General features: G+C 45.4%; 1 protein-coding gene across 1 annotated transcript in view; it reads right to left on the bottom strand.

Annotated features, from left to right (window-relative positions):
• The window catches only part of LOC120796503 (homeobox protein Meis1), an 86,201-nt gene extending 63,022 nt beyond the window's left edge, over window positions 1-23,179 (bottom strand). Inside the window, exons 1-7 of the mRNA XM_040139419.1 lie at window positions 22,446-23,179; window positions 20,367-20,587; window positions 19,054-19,195; window positions 18,665-18,715; window positions 18,027-18,077; window positions 16,512-16,658; window positions 7,064-7,175 (exon numbers count right to left, since the gene is read on the bottom strand). Of these exons, the coding sequence (XP_039995353.1) occupies window positions 7,064-7,175; window positions 16,512-16,658; window positions 18,027-18,077; window positions 18,665-18,715; window positions 19,054-19,195; window positions 20,367-20,587; window positions 22,446-22,457 (736 nt within the window). The 5' untranslated portion in view covers window positions 22,458-23,179. The remainder of the gene's footprint in view (window positions 1-7,063; window positions 7,176-16,511; window positions 16,659-18,026; window positions 18,078-18,664; window positions 18,716-19,053; window positions 19,196-20,366; window positions 20,588-22,445) is intronic.
• Between the last annotated feature and the right edge of the window lie 426 nt (window positions 23,180-23,605).

Genomic DNA, 23,605 nt, shown 5'->3' with positions numbered 1-23,605 from the left:
GAGAGTGATCTTCAGGTGGCCCTGCCACAACTCTTTCACCTCTGAACTGGCAGAGAAGATATTGCTGTTTGCTGGCAGCGGTGCATGTGCCTCAATAGACTCCCAAACAGCACGCAGGAGCACTTAACACACTCATCAGGGATAGCTGCTCTGTCTCTCTCTCTTTCCTCACTCACTATAGGATTGTCTCACACACACACACACACACACACACACACACACGCACACGCACACGCACACCGCTCCAGTGACCATCAAAATGCTTTCACAGCATTCACCCTGAGATTCTCCCCCTTCCTACTTATCTTACGCTCTCATTTTGCTGTTTTCTTTCTGTGTTTTTCTTTCACTTTCGTCTTTTTCCTTTCTCTTTTTCCCCCATGTTCAGGCTCTGAGTAAATCAAAGAGAGAACCACGTTTGTGTCTGCCAGCTACTGTACTGACACACGCACCTCCAGTAATACAGACTGCAGGCTAATCAAGGGAGCTACGTGCCTTTTATCTAACCACAGAGCCTCACGTTTAAACAGATTACTGGGAAAGGTGGACACCAGTAAGACAATTAGTGGGCAGAGGATTTTCCTCGATAACGTCTAGACAAAGTCTAGACAACCTACACGCAGAATTAAGTACTGCTTCTTTAAAGTTCTATATTTTTATTTGTGGATTTATTCACTTTCAATGTTTGGTCAAAAAGAATGAATACTTCTGACGTGTACAAATTACTGCTTTTGAAAATTTCTTATTGACTTAGTTAGTTTCTGGTCATTTTATGATCACTAATTAGCTGATAGTTCAGCCGCCATTATATTTAACATTACAAGACTGCAGTTTTCAAGAATTTTGAAACTGAAACCTGTTAAATTTATACTATGTCTATATTGCTTTGTCTTTACAGTACTTACTTATTGAAGTGCTTCTAATTATCTCAATAATGAGTCTTTAGTTCCTTGTTGCATCAAAAAATTTTCAAAAGCAGCTGCTACTGGGAGAGAAAAGCAAGTCAGGGAGGGGAATAAACACACATACCAAACAAACACACACACGCTTCTCTCTTCCAGTCTACTGGACAATCGGACCAATTAATCAGTGACTTTGAGGGGGCCACGTGAAGCCGAGTGATTGGACGAGCCGTGTCTAGCTGCTGATTGCCCGGCACCCCTGTCCATGTCCCCGTTTGCCCGCCCCAGCACTGGAGACTTGCCAATGAGATGACAGAAATCAAGAGCTCCTCTGTGGCCTGACCTTGTTGGAGGGTACAGAAGTCGAAGCACGGATGGATGGATGGATGGATGGATGGATGGATGGATGGAAGGATGGATGGATGGATGACAACATCAAGAATATTCCAGCCTGATCGATGGGGAATCACAGCCAGTGGAGTTTATAGACAGTGATACAGGATAAATGGGGTGACGCTGTATCAGCAAATGATATTCAAACACATGTCAAACAAGGAGAGCTGACTATCCTAATGTTTTTTGGGGCCACATACTAGAGAACGGGGAGGCAAAGTGCCACAGCCTCCGCCAAGATGATTCCGGCTGGGATTTGGACTAGCAACCATTTGGTTAAAGGTTTCCTTCTCCAGCCATCCCAGTACCACCTGTCTTTTAATTTAAGTGACACTTAATAAAATATTCCTGATCTTATTTGTCTGTGTCCTCCATATTTTACAGGCTTCTATTCATTCAGTCATTTATTCAAACATCAAAGTCGAATCCACTGTAATCGTCAAGTACAGTACATATGCAGGAATTTCATTGTACAGACTGGAACAATTAGTTCAAGGATAACAGAACCTCATGTGCAGAACAAATTAACTCTATTAGATGGAGAACTACACGTTAGACTTAGGCATACACACACGCGCAGTTTAGGTCTGTCAAATGCCAAATATCGGCATAATTTTGTGTCGAGCATCGGTCCAATTACACCAGGCAAAGAAAAAAAAAACCTAGCTAGAGCTGGATATCAGACCAACCAGAAATCTCAGGCCAGTACTCAGACACCAGAAATGTATGCAGACACTAACACATAGCCTTACAGGGAGCTATTTGCCTTGGCGCAGCACACTGTACTCTTTACAAACGGTCTGGGTAATTGGTGATACATATCTAATATCGCCAGTCATCGCCTCACTCCCTGGATGTGTCTGACAAGCGGAGAGGGAAACCCTGTAGCTTTCAAAAACAGAGTAAACACTCTGCTCTGCTCCTCTGCTCGACTCACATCCCCGTTGCTGCAGCTGCCCGATTCCGTACCTGAATGTTATTCTGTTTCCCCTCGCATGCCAGGCCTTTGGAGAAGCCAAGGGGTGTCCGTACAAATTCACACAGGCAAAGAGGAGTACTTTATACTGAGAGAAAAAGAGAAGGCCCACTCATGTCCGTGAGGGACCCCCTCCATGGCATGCATATATGATCTGTTAGCTTTTCCTCTGCCCTTCAAGCATTACTCTTCACAGAAAAGCATGATCCAAGGCACAAGAGCCACAATGAGGCTTCTCCAGAGGGCTTCTGGGTATTAAACAAAAGGGGCCTGTTGGTAGGAACTAGCTAGCAAACAGCTGGGCTAATAGAGTGGGACTAATTAACTACAGGGCCGCTCTCCGACTCACTGTCGAAGCTTGCTGGATGTTTACAAAGATCTCCCAGAGAAAGGGAGGAGAAAAATAAGAGGCTTTCTTCTTTGTCTACTCTTTAGGGAGAGAGGAGACACCCAGGACTGATTTTAATGACATGTGTGAAGCAAATGTGATCCTCCCTCCAATTTTTTTTGTAACTGCCAATGGAATTTAGTGCTAAAAAAAATACCATCACCATGTTGGTCAAAGCATAAACAACATAACTAAGAGCTCAGCATGTGAGCATTGTCACCACATGCAAAAATAAAAAAGTCTTTTTTTTTTTTAGACTGTGCACATTGTCGCTGGGACACAAAGCACTGTAAAATGTCTGCTGCTGAATATAAGGTCCAGGAGTTGTCATTGAATATCACATTATCAATTACTTTGCCTTGGAAAGAGAATCTTCTCTTGCAATCAAGCTCCACAACATACACACAGAGACCTCTGATCTTACATAATGCAGCTCTTGCATTTGAGAGGGCAAGTGCTACATTTCCGGGTAAAGATGGGGATTTGAACTGTGCAGCAGTGAACCGTTCAGAGAAGAGGGCAGAGCAGAGCATGTGTTTATCTTAGGAATAGCCTCAAAATAAAGCCTGAGAGAGAGGAGAATGGAGTTCACTAGTTAAAGGCCCTCGACCATCCAGCATCCTTCCTCGGGGCTGTTTCGCTCTGCTGGAGGGGCAGCATGGAGGGAAGAAGGGGGCAGATGTGGAGTGGACGACAGAGAGACAAACGAGGAGGAATCAGAGGAAGATTGAGTGCAAGAAGAGGTGTAGAATGAGTGAGAGCATGGATTGAAAGACTGAGAAGAAGAAGGATGGATGACAGGAAGAAGGAAAGGATAAGTAAAGGAGAGAAAGATGGCCATTAGCTGTGCAGCTCTACAGGCAGAGGGGAAGAAAATGAAGAAAGTGTAAGAGAGAGACAGAGGGAAAGGTCAGTGAGAAAGCAATCTGTTAAAGGTAGAGGAGAGAAAGAGTTAGGGGAAAATAAGATTAGAAATAATACAGAAACATGAAGAAAATGAAATAAGGAAAGAGCTAAGAGCCAGAAAGAAGATAGAAAAGACAAGGGAAGGAAGTGAAAATTTAGAAAGATCAGAAGCATGTTGAAAAATTAGAGCAGAAAGGGAGACTGTGAAGGTCAAGGCAAAAGGAAAGAGAGTAAGAGATGGATTAAGAAAAAGGAAGAGCAAAAAAGAGTGAAAAAGAAACAGCAAGAGGAGATGACAAGAAAAGATGACAAGATAAAAAAACGAGGAAGATGCAGAGATGTGAAAAATGGAAAAGAGACAGATGGGGAAGAAAAAGAGTGTGAAAGGAACAAAGGGAGGTGAGAGAAAGGGAAAGAAGAAGGATAGACAAAGGTAGCGTTTTAGAGCGAGTGGGAGGCATGGAAGAAAAAAGGGGGAGGAGAGAGAGAAAAGCATGGGGATACACAAGGAGAGAGAAACCGACTGAGAGCAAAATGAAAGAGAGAGACGCGAGAGTAGGAGGGAGACAAGGGAAAACTGGAGAAGACAGGGAGGATGCAGAGATGAAAGAGCGCGAGAGAGAGGGAGGAGAGACAGCGGGGTGAAGCTGTCGGGGAGAGAGTGAGCAAAGTGCCAAACAGATAAATAACCAGCTTACTGGGATTACCAAGTAACTGACACGCAATTTGCCAGAGCCAATATGACGTGGCAGTGATAGCGCTTAACCCATATAAACCTGAAACCAGTCCAAGATGTCCTCCGGTATTTACTGTTGTCACTGCGTCCTGATGTGCTACACTGTGTGTGTGTTTATGTGTGTGTGTGTGTGTGTGTGTGTGTGTGTGTGCCCACATAAACACCACATAAACAAAGCAATCTCTCTCACACACACACACATATTTGCACCAACCGACATCAGGGTATCTAGAGGCTGCAGAAAGACACTGACAGAGCTGTTTAGTGCTATCTGGATTAAAAGACATGTAAAAGCCTGAATTAACGAAGTATGTGATCACCTGAACATTTTACTCATATGCGATTATTAAAAAATCTCATTCCAAAACCATGGACATTAATATGCCGCTATAAATGCCTGGAACTGTTCTGGGAAGGGGGCTTTCCACCAGGTTTTTGATTTGTTCATGCAGCCACAAGAGAAGAGACCATATGCCTTTGGCTATTCATATAATGAAAGAGGAAATATGAGTTTTTTTAATTGTTGAAATGAATGAAAGTTGTGCAACTTATCTAGCTTAATCTAGCTCTGTTTGCAGATGCAAAAGTGTTCTACATATAATAATAATACACCAGCTCTTTATCAACTTGAGATATGACTTGAAAACGTGAAATAATTAAGACGTAATAAATTTTAGGTCATTTTACGACTCTTAAAGTCGCCTAATTTAGCTGAAATGTTTCAGTACTTCCAGATTCCCTGATACCAACATGCACAAATCATGTCTGGCTCCCAACTCTCCTGTAACACTTGGACAAGTCAAAGCACCTCATTCATTAAGCTGAGACACCAACACACATACGCATGCAGAATGTGCACAGACATACACACGCTAAACCACATTTTACCTTCTAGTGAACTTCAAAAGCAAAAAAAAAAAAAAAAAAACCTACAATAGCCGAGGAGAGTCGGATGGAGAAGAGAGAGATATGAGGACAGAGAGAGATGATGATGAGAGAGAGTGAGAAGAGGCGGGTCAACATAAGGAGTGGGACTATAATTGGAAAGATGTGAAAAATGAAGTGTCAGTTCGGTCAATAGAGGGCAAAGGTCAGAGAAGCAGGAGCCCAAAGTCGGCACAGAGCACACTCATTAGAGCGACCAATCAGGTCTTGCCTGGCTGCCCCAGACGATTAGTCATCTGAGGTAGAAGTGCGCGCATGCACACACACACACACACACACAATATTGCTTTGTCTTCCCCTGTTTCGCTGTGATTTCACCAGTTTTTGTAAGCCTGCTCTCCTCTTCCATATCATCTGTCTATCTTTTATTTTTATCTCAACTCACGTCTCACCTCTCAGTCCCTCAGCTCCTTTGTCGATCATTACTGAAGAGTGAGAAAGAAAAGACAAACAGTATGTGTGTGTGAGAGAGAGAGAAGGGGAGAGAGAGAGAATGTGTGTAAAAGACAGAGAAAGAGAGAGGATGAGACAGAGTGTGAGACAGACACAGAGACAAAGAGAGAGAGTGTGTGTTGACTATATAAATGGCTGCTCGCTGGAGTGGAAGGCATGGCGGCGCTCTCTGCTCCCACCCCGGTTCTGCCTCCTGGCACTGGCAACCCTGCAAACTGCTCGCCTTGACATCGCCTTCAATAATATATGAAGTTGCTTTTTTGCCTACAGTTTGTTTGCAACGCCGCCCCACCACCGCCGCCGCCACTCCATTCTCCAACTGCTGCCTCTCTAACTCTCTCTCTCCACCTCTCCTTAACACAAACACACGCACATATTATATACATCAAGCCTCAGCAGAGGTGCCTGGTCAAAGAGGGAGTGTAGACTAATGTATTTGAATGTTTAAATTTGAGGCTGAACATAATGTAATTAAATTTTAAAAAATTATGTAAATTATTATCGAATTCTATGGACATTTTACATATTTCACATCTGATTCTTATCCAGATCATTTCAGTCCAGAATGAGTTCCAATGCAAAGATGTGCCATTCACTGGAATGGGAAAGTGGTCTCAGACTTTTGGACCCCAATGTATGTACTTAACAATATCCTTTGAAGAATCTGAAATGGATTTATGGGCCTGAATTTCCTTGAACATGTGTATGCAATCCTTAGAACAATGCTAAAACATGAAAATCGCCGTCATTTTCATATGACAACATCTTAATATTCGTGAAGCCCGAATCCTTAAGTATAATCAGTAATGACAAAAAACTGAGACATGCAACGCAGCAAAAGAGCCATCTACTTGGTAGGGAGTTCTGCAAACTATATAGTCGAATAGTACCTATAACATGAACTGTGCGGTCCGGGATGTAGTACAAGCAGGAGCCCACAAACAGCCACAGATACGCTCAGATGTAAAGCTAACTGCATGCTAAAGGACTTTAGCGGGAAACAAACAATTGCCGGGGTGACACCAGGAAGACAGAAACCGCACTCTAAGCCAGGGTGAAGCCATCTACCACACCATGTCTGCTCTGCCGACGTGCCCCTGAGCAAGACAGAGAATCCCTACCAGGTCCAGAGGAGCTCCTATACGGCTGACCGTGACCTGCGACCTCTCGTCGAGTTACCAGCAGCGACTGTGAGCTGCTGCAAAGGCCGAATAAGCCTGCCAAACCTCACCTGACTGCACCATAAAGTTTTCTATCGCGTGTACATTTGATGTCTACAGTATAATCTGTCTGACGTAATACCCTCAGGATTTTTGGTCTGGTAAATATGAAGAGGATGCGGACAAAGAAACTCGGTCTCTTACCCTGTTCACTGCTGTTGTCGCCGCTGTGTGATGTGTGTCCGCCGCTGGATGGTCCCGGTGTTCCTCCGGAGCGTGTGGACGCTGTGTCGTCATGATCTCTGTTCCAGGACGTCTGTTGTGCCGAGAGAGAGAGAGAGAGAGAAGACAGAGAGTTCAGTCCGTTGATCTAATGTCAGTTCCTTGTTTTTTTCTTCCATCATTAGTGCCGCTGATTTTATTTGCTCTTGAGCCACCCCCCCTTTTTTAATTGTGAATATTTTATTAACTTCTTTTGAAAACTTCTGTCTACATAAACTGCACATTACATGGAAGAAAGCCCGCGTACAAAAACACAAACTCACACTCTAAACAGAATTCATAATTTGCCAGCTTTCAACCCAGTCACGCAGTGTGTGTGTGAGCCCCTGCAACAGTCTTAATGGAATGAGGATTATTGGGGCTCGATGAAGAGAAAGGCCCAGACGAATAGCAAGCGAACATGTTGTATTAGTTCCCAGCTTTCTGAGGCATGCAATCCACGGCTGCCTCCATTTGGCTCAAACCACTAGCAGATGAAAATACAAAACAGCTACAACTTAAGATAGGCCGCAGCGAGTGCCAGGGAGTGATGTCATCTAAGCAAAGCAGACCAGAGACAGAGGGAGAGAGAGGTAAATAACTCAAAGAATTTCTGCGCAAGTATAAATCCTCAGTTTTGTCCACAAATGAAACAGAAAAATGGATGACCAATCCCACTAATGTAGATTTAAATTTTTAATTTTTGGGAAGCAGAGCCAAGACACAAACATAACCAAATAAGCTGAAGTTTTCCCACAGTCTTTTCTCAATCAAAATATGACACAAAAATGCCGCATGAGCAAACAAACTGTGGCTGATTTAAAATTTTACACAGACAAATGGAAAAGCTGAAGCATTATCACCAAGTGGAAGTCCGTTCCTTTCTCCCTCACTTCAAGAAAACGAACCGATGAACGATGTGACTGATGTTAAATTGAGACTAGTTATATTCTCATTCTTTTGCGTCATTAAACATAAGCAGCTGACTAGACGAGAGAGACTCTGGAGACCTGGGTTTATATACAGTAAGCTCTGCGTGTGTGTGTGTGTGTGTGTGTGTGTGTGTGTGTGTGTATGGGTAAAGGACAGTCTTGGGCCGCATGATTGTCGGCTGCACAACGGACGGTAGGGAGCAAATGTTCCAGACAGGATGATAATAGGGAAGACACACACACACCACATATAGTATATACACAATAAATTGTGTTTAGACACACACAAACAAGCAGACACAGAGGCACACACAGATACAGCAATATCAAGATCCCTGACACAAACACACACACAGACACACACACACACACACATCTACAGATTCAGCGCTTACATTTATGCATGTACACAGTACACGCACACACACACTGCATAAACTGTCTAATAAACACATGCACACACACTCAAATCACACTCTGTCCCGTACAAAGCTGCTACATAATATTGAAACTAAACCAGATGTTACCTCTTATCTCTCAGTGCCTCTGAAAAAGCAACATTAGCGCTGAGGACAGGGGGGAAAATAGACTTCAAAATAGAAGGAAATGGAATCTCGTGTCTTATCACACGCAGCTAGCTATCACAAACAAACACAACAAACAAAAAGTACACACACAAACACTTACTCGAGCCTCCTCTACCGCCCTCGTGAGCCCGTCTTTGCTCTGTCATATCAAATGAAGCAGATATCAAGGGGCAATGTGGTTTTTGCATCAGACTTTTAGGGCTACGTGACGAAATGAGTGATAGAACCCCACACGGAAGGAGACGAAGGTGAGGACTGAAACACACTGGGGGAACAACTGGTTTCAATAGTGCTGCTAATGCGGGGAGGATTCTGAGCTGAGTTTAGCATTAGAAAAAAAGCAGACATTAATTCATGACACAGGGTTTGTTTTAAACAAAATGCAGAGGGAGTAAAATAACGGAGAAGAATATACAAGTCAGCAAATTCAACACATTTGGGGTGTATTAGAGCCCATTTGATCTTCCCGGGCTATGAAATTATAATCCACCGATTACATGGACGATATAAATGTTGTTTTTTTCCAAATTAGGCTTTGAGGCTTTGCAATAAAGAAGAAATTCACTGCATAAAGGCATGACTAGGATGGTGACTGGGTAGACAAACGTTGATTTTAACAGAGATAAGATACCAAAGATGGACTTTTTTTTCCCACCTCTTACAAATTCTTTTTTGCTGACCGTAGAACACTGAAAAATGAAACACCCGCGCATGACTGCGTAACTCCCTTGAACATCAGAAGTGAGGTAATCCAGACCACATGCTCGGCACGCAAACAGTTAACACTGGCTTTTGCCAGCTCCTCCAAAAGTGCAGCTTTTAAAAATGAGCAGAACTTGTTTATTCAGAGCTCTGTGAAAAAGAATGGTACAGTACCCCAGGGACGTCGAACGGCAAGTATTAAAAAACCCAAGAGCCTCAGCTCGCAAAAAGGGATGGGGTTTTTTTTCATTTTCTTTTTGTTTTAATTCTGTGACAAATTCCACTTGAAAATATAATTAGAAAGTGGAGGGGGGAATGGCAAACTACTGCATTAGCTGTAATTGAACAAAAGAGCGCTTTGCCTGCTGGGAGGTGGCCGCTGAGGCCCCATGGGAAAGGGGGCGGGGCTGAGACAGGGCCTGGTGGCATCTCCACGGGGACAGGGAGTTTATTTATAATCACAGGCCACCCTTGGACGGAACAGGCCCAGCACTGATCTAACACGCAATTAATACACACACAGCTGAGATCACACAACCCACACATGCACGTCAGGACACACAGATCACTCGGCATGTGCACACACACCCATGCACAAATACACTAAAACATTTTTTTGGTCACTTAGCTTGTATACACACACACACACACACACACCCATTCACATAAATAGTTTTTATCTACCTTATGCAAACATCACAGAACCGCCATACTCACAGTCCCCCTATTTAACAAAAGCACACACCTTGACCACAAGACACACAGCGACAAAAAAAAAAAAAAAAAAAAACACACACCCTGTGCCAACAAGTCTAAAGCACAAGATGCAGAGGTCCAGCATTAAAACGTGGGATATGTAAATTCAAAAGGTGAAGAGATGCATAAACAGAAAGCTCGAGGAAACCGAGAGAGAGAGAGAGCTGTCCCTCTGCATAGATAGCACACACTTGATTTACTCTGTCCCCTTAATGAGCCACTATGGTGTCTCTCGCTCTCGCACTCTCCTGTGCAGGATGTAGATTAATTCAAAGCTTAATTGTTTATTAAATTCAATTTTCCACATTCTATTCTGCCTGGCTTTAGCCGAAGTTCTTAAATCTGCCGCGCAAAGCCGAGGGAACCCTGTTTGTGAGCCATGCATACCTTTTTTTCTTTTTTCTTTTTTTTTTTTTTCATTACCATTTTTCTTCCCTCCACCACCCTAATTCACCATGAAAAGATTTTCCTTGCTGGAAATTCTGATTCCGCTATGATCGGTGAGGCATTCCAATCCAATGCATTCTCATTGTGCCGCGTCTAAGATGCGAGGGGGGCTTCCCTTTCTCGCTGTGCCAGGCCCCATATCATACAAGCGCTCATGCAAGAAATGTTGCCTTGCCAATTCATTTGCAATAATAAAGAAAATGGTTAAGGTTGTTGTGCTTTGCCCCCCACCCTCTCCTCTTTCCTCACTCTGAAATATCTTTTGTGATGATATGGATATTTACTTTTCACTCTGTGCCAGCAAGCGTGCAGGAATAATCATATGTGCATACTTAACGGCACAGACATAAATATCCAAATAACCCCCCGCACATACACTCTTCAGTGGTGGTACATCTGAATCAAAGATGACAGTTGGGCTACTCCATCCCCCAGAATGCTTTGGTGCATCTGTTCTCTGCGGTTGTTTTCTTTAACACCATTTTTGACCTTTGCAACAGCGCTGCTTCCTCGAGTTGAAATCTGCAAGAATGCCATGTGTTGCAGCAGCGAGGTGGTCTGCAATAGCTCCGGACATATTCTCCCCCTCAGCTAAACGCTGGTGGGGAAGCTGTTAGTGAAAGGGACTGAAAGGCCAACTATTGTAAACTCTTGTTTACTTTGCTTTCCGCTGTGACTAGATAAAGCAGGATCTGCCTCTCGGATAACCGGCCAGGCGAGTGCTTGCCCAACTACCTCTGCTGTCTGTGCTGTCTCCACCCCTCTCCTCCCCTCGCTGCTATATTAGTACTTCCAAAATGAAAAGAGGGCCTGATAATGGTATGCATGGTGCAAAAAAAAAAAAAAAAAGCAAAAGACTCCCTCCCTCCCATTCTGTTCTGCACTCCCATTCTTCCCTGACTCTTCACAATAGACAAAGAAAGAAGAAATAACCTTATAATTGCTGAAGGGGGTGAGGGAGAAAACTGGATTTGGTCTCCTGAGTAAGTAAAGTATGCTACATTGAATAGCCGTCAGGTACTCTTCAATCAGCTTTTTAAAACCGGTGGGTTAACTTCATAGAGGCAAGCAAAGATAATTACATGTTTGAGATAATTACCAGAGCTTTCAAAGTCCATTTAGATGACACTCACGGAAACTGATTTTCTTTCCGATTTTCTCTCTCTGTGGCCTCTTCCACTTCAGCTCTCGCTATAGACTCCTTGTTTATTCTCTATGAGCTGAAATCCAAACAAAAACATTAACTTGAGTGCCCTCCCCTCCACGATATCTAAACCCAAACAGAGCATATTCCTTTTTTTTTTTTTTTTTAAGTTGTGAATGAAAAGGCAGGCGTAATTTCTTAATGACATGTTTTGCTGTGGTTCCTTCTTTAGCCTAGCCTAGTTTGACTTACAGCCGCTGCGGTGAGATGTTCTCTGTGGATTCCTGGGAGACGGGCTGTTTGTGACGGTGGCCATTGTCAGAGGCTTGCAGGGGGTTAAGGCGGAGAGGAACTTTCCATTAGCTAAGTACACATGTGTTAAGCCAGGTTATTGTTTACTTAGCTAAAGAAACCATAGCAGGCCTCAGGGACAGACATGGCCGCCCATCATAAGGAAGAGGAGACACTAGCCAAGAACTCTGTTTGCAATTGGGATCTTGTGGCTATCACAACAGAGTATCTGTGACACAGTGTGGCTCATCTAAGCACTGGTTTCCAGCAATAGTGTGTGATTTAAAAAAACAACTGATAAAACAACCTAAAGAGTCCAGAACCTAGCGCAAAAAAAAAAAACCAAAACAGAACAAACAAATGCACGGGGGATGTCTGAAAGTATATGAAGGCATTTAAGAAGCTCCTGACGTTCCTATTCTTTGAAGTCACTCTGGCCTTGATTTGCTTAATCAGAATCACCCCTACTTGCTATTCCACCACAATAATGAAGAGGCTAAGAAACACACGAGTCACGTGGTCGCCGCTTTGTATCACTTGTTGAATCCTTAACAGCCGCCCCACATTCATTCCCCGATGGAAAAGGAAAAAAGGGGAGTTCAGGAGAGGGGAGGGAGGGAGGGAGGGGGGCGAGTGGGGGTCAGACCTCTCCTCTATTCAGCTACAAAAGCTGCTATTACCAACAATCACCACGATGACTCAAAAGTTTGTATTAAGAACAGCAGCGTGCCACTGTAGGAGAGATAGGGGATGAAAAAGAGAGAGCGCCTGTTAAGTCGGGTGTAACTCAATCCATACTTCAACGAGAAGCGGATAGATTAGCGATAGCGGTGTGCTGATTAGGAAAATTGTGGCTGACCCCAGCGGTCAGGGTTTCCATTGAGTTGGGGGGGGGGTCACTCTTTGACCGCCAGAGTTACCTAAACCAACACTGCTGGGTCTCACTGACCTGGAAACCGGCACTTGAATGGCATAACAGCGCCAATTGTTGGGAAAAGATACCGTGATAGCGCTATCAAGAGTAAATTCTTACGTGGTGACCACAACACGGAGCTCGCACAAGCAGGGGTTTGTTTAGGAGAGATTGTGTGGGATATAAAGGGGGGGAAAGCGACAGATCCCGAATGTATAGTTGTTATTTCAGATTGTAGGGCTATTTCACATTCTTTTCACATGATTTCAACGGCAAAAAAAAAAAAAAAATCACGCTCTGAAAATGTCAGTTCCACAAAGCCTCTCTAATATAAAAATACCTCTCCGCTAAATTAACTCAACAGATCAACTGCTGAGCATTCATAATCACGTAAGACTCTCACATCCACACAAAGTCAGGCAGAGAATATTTTTAAGGGAAATTTCAATTATTTCCAGTCCCACTTCGGCCCGCACGGCTCAATCAAGTGGAGGAGCTCTTGAGACTTGGAGTGAGTCCTCAGCACTATTAGTGGTGTTCTGCTCTACAGTGGAGAGCCGGGGCCCTCGGAGTTCATTAGCAAATTGCTGTGCCCCTCCTCTCGCTCTCCGTGCAATTAAAGACGACTGTGCAAATGATGCACAGCGACGCGGAAATTCCTCCCCACTTCTTTAGGCTGAGGTGAACGTGTGTGCCGGGGCGAAAAGGGGCGGCGATCAGCGGAGCGACTGCCACCGACCGCACTTTCACAAAAAAACAAGGGGACTGAGAGAGACGTAACCATGTTCAGCACGGACACGAGCCGCTCCACATTAAAGGCCCGTGCAAAATTCACTCAGAATAATAGAACTTCATGGTGCCTCTTATGTTCATATACGGCTGAGCTCAAAGCAGGATGCATAAGTCTAACGGGGCGAGGAAATGAGGTAAACATGGTGGGAGGCTCTCCAGGGAGCGGCAGGGAAAGGGTTAAGAAAGTCCAACTGGTGCTAACTAGTCACTCCACTCGCAGCACCTGAGGGGGGTGCCGCATTTATCAGGCCAGTCTGAACAGACACATGCACACACAGCGGCAGGCACACAGGCATACGCGTATACGCATACACTTGCAGGCAGACGCGCGCACGCGGCTCGCGCACGCCCGCACAGAAAAGGCAGGAGGGTGAGCCCGAACTGGCTGGGCTGCATTCACAAGCCAGCGCAGAGCCTCTCTGACTTTTTCACCTCTCAGCTATGCTCTGCTTTCTTTTGAAAGGGGCGCTCGGCGTCCCTCCATACTCGCCTGCATAGGCAGACTGAGAAAACAATGTAAAGACATGTAAAGACAATTCAGAAAATTGCTGTTATGACGCAAGGGTGCATAATACGGCTAGAAAGTCAGCGTTGTTGGATTGTTGAGTTTAATAAATTCAAAGTATTTTTTTTTCCTCTGACATTTTTTTTCTCCTCTGCTACAGTCGCCTCACTGGAATAAATTGCTTTATGAATAAATGAGCCTGCTTTCTCTGTCTTGTTAACATTGTTCTTTTGTGCAAATTCTCGGTATTTTTTTCCAGTCCACTTCAACTTTATGCCCGAGGGCATATATTAAAAATACATATGGAAAGAGATAATGCACACACAACGCAAATTCGTTAAGGATGTCACTGCCTAACAACTGCAGATAAGACGTCACACAAAAATAGCCCACAAAATTCAAAAAAATATATATTCAGCCGCGAGTAAGTCATGAAGTGCAGTGCCATTAGACTGGCAATATATGTATTCAGCATTGAGGAGCACGCACCCTCTCCCTGTTTGGATATGCCCATTTACACACAGCCTGCTGCTGTGGACGGTCTCCATGTTATCACGCTGGAACATCTGCCCATCCGTCAACATTACACATCTGTCAAAAAGTTTTCCCTGCATTTTAATGTAAACTGTGCCTGTAGGTCATTTATATTATTCTGTCGGTGTAAACATGGGCCTTACGTGCTTTTTTCTCCTGCATTGTCTATATGTAGGGACCATCATTCTATTAAATTAGGCCATGTCTTCATCTTACAGTCAATTAAAGATCCGCATCAGTGCCCCAAGCACAACATAATTTTCTTCATATACCTAGAAACCCAAGGGTTTTAACACACTCTATTTCCATATCTATGCACCATAAGGCTTCATTCCATGTCATGACCTACCTCTAAAAGGAAACTTTTGACAACTGAATCCCCGAGAGACCACAACAAAACCCCTTCAAAGAGACACTTAAATGCACAAGTGGCGTCTGTGTTATTTAATTCTGTTTCTGGATTAAATGAAGTATTATCTTCCGGGTGATCTTTTCTCATTTCCATAATCAGACATAAGGGCCGGGGACGGTGGAGTGCATGCGCGGCAGGGTGGGGGTGTTCCCAGTCGGGCCCCAGTCCTGCTCCCAGTCCTGCCATTGAGCCCGGAACATAAAAGCCGCTGCTGTCTCTCTCTCTACTCAGACCAGCCACTCAACCATATGGAAGTCCGCGGATTTAAATTATTTAGTCTAATCGCTTCATTACGTTTTATGTCGGACTGTCCAACTAGCCTAATCCCTTTAATTTGGACACTTGATATTTTTTTTTTCCCCCTCGTCGGTATCCACAGATTACAGCCTCCGCTCTCCCAAACCGTTCCTTGAAACTCTGGGACAGTTTAACTTATTGAAACGCGCGTCCCATAGACTGCAACCATGTCTCCTGCGCAAACGGCTCCAGCTATTAATGGCCAAAAAAACTCCAGATTTGCATAATTCTAATCATCGGTTGCTGTTATCATTATTTAACGGCAGTGTGTGGACCATTAGGGTCATGCCTGTGCGCACACTACAATGTCCCCGGAGTGCCAACAGTCAGTGGAGCACATAATGAAGGCTGTAGTTATCTCTGATATCTGCACAAAAGGAAACACTCCCTAATCTACCTTTAATACCCACCGCTTCTATAGCTTTCGAAAATAAACGTTCTTATTGGTGCTGAATCGGTGCGCTCTGATCGAAATAAAGGAGGAGGAGGAGGAGGAGGAGGAGGAGGAGGGGGTCTCGATAAGCAATGTGCACTCATGTCTAAGGAAAAATACTGACAAGACGCGTAATGAACCGTGAACTTCACAGTGGAGAAACCAAGGCACCTAAACCACAGTCTGCAGCCCGTCCTCCTCCTCCTCCTCCTCCTCCTCCTCCTCCTGCTGCTGCTGCTGCTGCTGCTGCTGTTGCTCTCTCCTGGGCTTCACAACAGAGGGGAGCTGATAACGTTTCGTTTTGTTTCAGGAAAAGAGACAGCGAGGAGAGAGAAACGGAGTGAGGCACTAAATTAAAATCGACATGAAAGAGGTCAAGTTGATGGCGATGCTGTTTCGAGCTAATCTCCCCAGGTCGGTTCCGGGTTCAAGTCTTAATGGGCCAATAATGGCAACATTATTCAGAAAAATTTTCATTCCGATGGAAGGAATGTAAAACGGCCCTAATCATATGCAAATAACAGCGCAGCGGAGTAGTGACCCAGAATAGCTGAATAACCAGCAGGGAGAACAGGCGCGCGCGCACACACACACACGCACGCACACACAAAGAGAGGGAGAGGGAGAGGGAGAGGGGGAGATGTACCTGATCAAGGGCCACCGATGATCTTGTGATTTCCTCGCTGTCTGATTTGGACCCGCCCTCTCTGTCGTCTATGACCAAGTCGATGGGCATCTTGCCTTTCAAGCAGCTGATGTACCGGTGACAGAAATTATCACACAGCTCGTGTACCTGCAGGGCGAGAAGGCAGAGGCGTAACACACTCCAACCCGAAAAGGGACATCATCACACGGCAGTGACGTGGGCAGCCACAACACCGCCCCGAGTCACTCACACACACGCGCGCACACGCACCCACGCACGCACGCACGCGGGACAGGCGTTGACATGCAAAAGAGCCCCGAAGAGTTTTTAGGCAATTAGGAAAAAGTTGTTGCTTCAGAAATATCTCAATATTTTAAGAGAGTTAACACGAAGCGGTGAGTGATCGGAGACCACAAGTTATCGTTTTGGCAGCGTGATTAATTATTAAATCCGGTCAAAAACTCGCATTTTATTTACTTCTCTCGGTTCTTCGTATCGCCTCACCTTTGCTCGGATCCGATCAAGGCTAAAATAAAAATCCCTCCGGACTCTACCGGGCTAAGGTGGGTCCAGTTCCCGTGCCCCGGGGCGCGCCGTGCTGGCAGTGGCCCCCCATCCGGGCTGTGACAGTAACTTTGCTTTTTGGTTTTTTGGGTTGTTGTTGTGGGGGGTTTTTTTTGTTTTTTTTTCCCCTCTCAAAATAGAGATATCGTCGAAAATTGACAGTGACAAGAGGGCTCAGGGGCTACGACGCACTCAACACCCGTGTTAAATTCATCATCGGTGCCCCGGCTTGCGGCCATCGGAGGAGGGTGACCCCCGCCTGACCGACATTTAAGGTAAAACTGTTTAATTTCGTCTACTTATTCCATCATCGCTGCCAACGCATCCTGCCGCGCGAGAAACAAAAACGTCAGGACCGCGTGGGCGGCAGAGTAGAGGGCTGCCCTCCACCCTAAACTTTTCTGGGGGGGGGGCTCCTGAGTTTCCCTCATGCGCGGCTTTTATTCGGGCCGCGAGATCTGCGAGGAGAGCAGCCCGTGCGCGGGGCTAAGTTGGAAAACTGGAACTTTTAACAGCTCCGCTCATGTTTGGTGATGTGAAGAGTGTAGGCTAACGTCTGCTGCAGAGACCACTGTGGTCCATCTGATGGGGAGACAAATCAGAGTTTTACACCCGCTATCCACAGATGGCCGCCCGGGCCCTTCTGCCCTCCACCAAGAATCATTTCCAAAAAAATAGAAAAAAAAAAAACGCCGCAAAGTTCGCCTGTACGTTTCACCTTGCATGCAATTTCTGCCAGCATTAAACTTCATTAAAACGTGCAAGGGAGACTCGGGCACAGAGATATCCGTTCCAGTTGTAACAGCTTGCGTCGTGATTAAACGCGGAAGAGAAATGGCCCCATGATTGATTTTGACGCTAATTATAACCGACGAGCAAAAATACATTTATGCAAATACAGCCCATAGGTCTGAAGTGGCACGCTGGACAGAAATGGCGAGAGAATATTACCTTCTCCAGCTCCAGAAGATGAAATCGTAAAACCTGAATGGCTTGAATCATCTGAAAAATTAAAATAACAGTAAAAAAAATGAGCTGCTCACATCTCTTGATATTAAACAGGCACGTTTTTCTCAATACAAGTAACTGCAGACGAGGAAAATATTCATGTGAATGGATTTTTATGTGGAACTGATATTAAACTTGGACGTTATTGCAATATGTAGAGCGGGCGTACAGTAGAGGCTGGCGCTGCAATAAGCCTCAGAGTCAGAGATCTATTAGCCACCAACTAGTCGTGAGGAAAACGTTACTCTCATATCACATTCAAAGTCCCAAACTGCACAAAGTGAAAAGCATGAATAGAATAACTTTCCAGGCAGAGTTCAAAGGTTTGTGACAGCTGTCAGACAGCGGCCCTTCATCTGCGGATACAACCGGGGGCCATCGTGATATCAAACAGCCCAAAAAGAGGAACATCCCCTCCGATCGTGCCTTAAATTTCCAGCACCACATGGCTCTCTGACACTTATGTACAGCCCGCCAACATACATGCAAACAACAGCTGCGGTGCTCAAAACTCTGAGAAAATATGAGAGATCTAATTGGTGACATGAAAAAAAAAAAAAAAAAATAGTTATGAATCTTACCAGATTATCCAACTCTGGATTCGATGAAAATAAAGGCTTTTCTGCCCGAATCTAAAAGCAAAAACATTTTCATAAAATACATGAATGTCAACTATTAGAAAGTTAGAAACCGTATATAATTTAAGATCAAACATAACATGCAAGAACTGAAATAATGGCCCATTAATTCCCACTTTACGCACAGCAAACACTCTACATGGAATTAAAACATTTTACTATACTTTTTTTTTTCCTATGAGTGAATGTCACCCCCCCCCTCCCCTCCCCAATGCAGATTGAACTTTATGCACAAAAGTCAGAGCTCCACACGTTGTACGTGCAGGTAAGAGCTCGACCAGCCCGTGCATGCAGATTTAAAAAAAAAAAAAAAAAAGTCAAACTCTCCTGACCTGTTTTGCAAACACTGCTATGTCTTCATTGAAAGATTCCGATGAACAGACGTCTCCTCCCGCCACCCCGGGCTCTCTGGGGGTGCAAGTCGCTAATTCACATTTCTCAAAAATCAGTGCAAGCAAGGGGAACAGGGGGTGCCTGGGAACACACACACACAATAGCAAATGTCACCAGAGAGAACAGCGCCGGGGTCAAGACTACTCCAGGCTAGATTTAGCCGGCCATGCTACTCCTCAGCAACTCGCCCGTGGGGACCGCTGCTGCAGCCTATGCTATTATATTATGCAGAGGCTCGGAGAAGGGCTGCAAACAGCGGGGCAGACTTCTGTGATTAAATCTAGGCGCAGCCTAATAGCATAAAAGCTTTAGAGTCAGTCAAACAATTCCTTGCACAGTTCTCCGTTTGGATCACAGGCAGGCGTGTGTGTGTGTGTGTGTGTGTGTGTTTGGTAAAATCCTCTGAAGCTGCGGGTGACTAAATGTGGCGCACATTTGTGTATTACTTCTTGTTCAAGTCATCAGGGTAAATGTGCGCAGCCTGGTAACGCTTTGCGCACGTAGGACGGTGACGCTGTTCGTGGCATGCTCAGCCTCCACGAAAACACAATGCTCTGAATTTCTCAATCCACCTCTGCGAAATAACAAAGGACGCGGATGTGTGAGGTTCCCCCTGGACACTATACAGTTTAAATTTGCCGAGGCCCGACACGTTACACACAATTGATTAAAATGGTTGAGAGAGAGAGAGAGAGAGAGGGGTCATTATTATTTTTGCTGAGAATTAACGATGAAGAGTAAAAGGAAACAAGGCAAGATGGATTCTAAAAAGAAGAAGAAGTTGTAACTGAATGGTTCTTTGTCTCATTATTATTCTTAAGAGTCAGTACATTTTTCAGTGAAATACTAATCAGCAGGACATCCATGAGACAGCCTCCACAAGTTTTCTTTTTACTCCTCTAGTGTTTATTCAGTTGTTTACCCGGCAGAAACATGTGGTAAACGTGACTGACGTTAAAAGCAGAAAATTCCAAACTGTGCAGACTCTTACGGAACAACAGAAGCCCCGTGCAGCCACGCTCTCTCCCAGCGCCCGCGCAGCAGTCTGGGCTCCAGCGCTCTGCTCAAGCACTTCGCCGAGACACACGGCCGTCCCGGGCATCGAGCCGGTGTTTTTCCTCTTACGGGGCCGACTCTGCACTGACTAGCCCACCCCGGCTGGCCCCTCCGGGCCTGGATGCACGCCTGGCCCGCCAGAGAGCGAGCTCCCCCCCCCACCCACCCACCCCGCGGACCGGAGGCTCGGACCTACCCGTATATAGCGTCTTTATCTCTCTTGAGAGCGTCGTTAACGGAGGAGCCCATACTGGGAGGCATGGTGTTGGTGTGGGCGGTGTGCGGGTACTGGTGAGAGTGCAGCTGGGGCCCGTGGTTGAGGTGCACCGCCTGCATGGACCGGGCGCCGTGCGGGTCTCCGTACATGGTGGTCGGGATGCCCACCCCGTCCATCGCGTAGTGGGGCAAGTCTTCGTACTGCACACAACAAACACGCGGGTCCACACAGTGAATACACATGCAGAAGAATAAATCAGTCTCTGGCTATAACTGTGCTATGAGCCAGCAGCTCAGGGAAATATTATTAAAGTTGCTTAAAGTTGGAAAAGTGAGACTTAAAGTTTTGCTTTTCTTTTTGAAGGATAAAGTAAAAATAGTTTGACGAATTTCCAAAACCAGTCGACACATTTCAGCATTTTTCTTAATTAAAAGTGGTTTCCTGATACAGCCTCAATAAGCTGCCTTTTCTTTTTCTCTCTCTTTTTTTTTTTGGCTACTGACACTTGTAAAACATGTAAAACAAGAAAAATAGCCTAAATACCCCTGAGCTGTTTTGTTTTATTATTTTCTTTCTTTTTTTTTATTTTTTTTATTTTTTTTATAGTTTTCGTGAAAACAAGTTTTACAGACTGAAGCTCCAGTGACTTGTTAAGCGGGACATTGTTTACAGCAGGAAAACTACAGCACTTATTCTGAAGTGAAAACTAGTTTTGCTCTCGGCTTATTCACGGTGACCCTTGCAGCTCAGAGGGGGGAAGAAAAAAAAAATTTATATGAATTATTCAACGTGTTCAAAATTACGGAGGGAGCAAAATAGTGAAAGCGTAGCGACATGGCTCAGTTATTATCGTCATTATTATTATTATCGTCATTAACCGGGCGGTAATTGGGTTTTATAAACCTGTTGTCCCGCGTTTTCACCGCGTACAACAACAAATATCTCAAACTCGTTAATTGCCGTGCTTTCTAATTTTAAAGGCTCATAATTGTGCAGCTCGCTGTCACCTACGAGGCTCACTGTGATCAGTGCGTACAACAAAAGCACGTAAACGCGTGTCGTGTGTTTCGGAGCACGTTAAGCCGGAGCCGGAATATTCCAACTTTCTTTACGTGTCAGCTTTGAGTTCATCAATGTAACGTCGTCCTCGCACCGTTGTTTGGTATTTATTCAACGCGCCCGCTTGTTTCTTGGAAGTCTGCGAGGGGCTGAAATAAAATCTTTATTTGAAGTCTGCTTCTTTAAGGGATGGGGGGGAAAAAAAAGGGGGGGACTTGAATTATTGATAGCGCTCTCTGAAAGTGACAAACAAGTGCCAGGGAAAGAGTAAAAAAGCATTCTCACTTAAAGCTGAGCATTTCAAACCCTAAAGGCAACGAGGTGCAAACCCCAGCGTGGTGCAGCTCCAGTGCCAAGCTGAGCAGCTAAATGTGCCCAGTGTGTCCCTAAAACGTCCCCGCTTTTGGACTGTTTACTATCCGTGTGAGGATCCAGCCGCTGTTCCGAAGCAATCCCGGGGTGTATGAATCAAAGCGTTTGTCATCACCTCATTACTAAAAACTGCCTCACTGGCATTATGCTAATGCCGTGTGTTTTAGCACACTTTACAGCGAGAAGCCAGACGACGAGGCAGGGCTGACGGCGAAATAAGGATTTTTGCTTTGTGCATAAATGCCCCGCTCGATATGAAATCCTCTCGGAGCGGTCTGGGGAGAAATGTGGAGATTTGTTTTGCCTCCCTGCCCTCCCCCAATTCGTTTCCAGTAACTGGCCTGTCATAACTAATCTAAAAAACATAGCCGATGTGAGATACGATCACGCTTCCAATGTCCCTCGGTGGGCCGGTATGTGGAGCAAACGAGGGCGGCCGTGCGTAATACCGTGCCAAAAGACGACAAACACGAAGCCGCGTCTCCATGTGTCGGCGAGACGGCAGAAACTTTCGCCGCGAGTGCGTGTCCGTGCGGGTATGTGTGTCATTAAGCCACGTTACAGTGCAGGATTGCATTCGAGCACAGTAGACTTAGAGAAACTTTTAGGGGGGATTGCCCTACGTACCCGTTGCGCCATAACCCTCCGCACTCCCTGGTCGTCCTTTCAGTTTAGATAAATCCCCTCTGAGGCCAGGGTGGAGACGAAATGAAGAAAGAAAATCCAAATAAATGGGGAGATGTTTCAGCCAAAATCCCGTATGCCTTTTTTTTTCCACGGAACGGTGAAGCCAGCCCCCGCTCTCTGCGCAAGTTTAGCCCAGGCGCGGCGAATAGGTCCTCGGCTATCCTCGGGGCAGCGGCGCCAGACTCCTTTTCCAAAACCAGGGTGAAAATAAAAGAGCCCCTCAAACAGAACTGGCGACTCTCATGGCTTTTTGCCACTCCGCCTGTCAGTCAAAACGCTAGGGCTTGTCAAAAGTACCGGATGAATGATGGTCCGACGCGCGTCTCCACGGGATCGGCACCACCTAAATGTTAATGGTCACAATCACAGTTAAAAAATGAAGCTGCTCTCCTCTCGTTTTCTTTGATCACTCTCGGCTCCCGGCTTGATTTTCTTATGCAAAAGCGTCTAGAGATCAAGAGGAGGTGGGGTGATAATTCTGGCTTAGGCTTTCTTAAAGGAGCCACGATCGATGCTGTGCGTGTGTGCGTGTGTGTGTGTATGTGTGTACGTGTGTGTGTGTGTGTGTGTGTGTGTGTCTGCGTGTGTGTGTGTGTGTGAGTGCGTGTGGACGCGTGAGCCGCCTGTCCGTTTGTGTACAATGGATGTGTGTGTTGAGCTGAGGAGGAGCGGAGGATCTCGACCAGACTGCTGAAACCCGGAAGTAGTGGTGGCCATAACAGGTCGCGTCTTACACAACGCACCGGGCTGCAGCAAGTCGTGCGGAGAGGAGGGGGGGGTGGGAGGACTCTGCCAGACCAGCCACAGCCGCACCGCGAGCTGGAGCAGCACAGGTAGGCTATAAACACAGAACATCCACCTCTGACTCCGGCTTCGTGTCTCGTCCTCATGAACCGACTTCATTCCTCGGTCCCGACTCGTTTACAAACACTGAAACGTCCGGATTTCGGGGATGACGCTCCCAGCATCCGCCTCTCCACTTGCAAACTGCTTATTTTTACCACTTACTGAACCTGCTTTCTACTTTGATGTGGGACGTTGTCAGGTTTGCTGTCAGGAGCCTCTCCGGTCTGGACTGTAGATCAAGTTTGGACTGGATT

This window comes from Xiphias gladius, chromosome 11 (assembly GCF_016859285.1).
Source record: "Xiphias gladius isolate SHS-SW01 ecotype Sanya breed wild chromosome 11, ASM1685928v1, whole genome shotgun sequence".
NCBI lineage: Eukaryota > Metazoa > Chordata > Actinopteri > Istiophoriformes > Xiphiidae > Xiphias > Xiphias gladius.
Note: the sequence above shows the minus strand (reverse complement) of the source record. Positions and strands in the feature narration are given on the sequence as shown.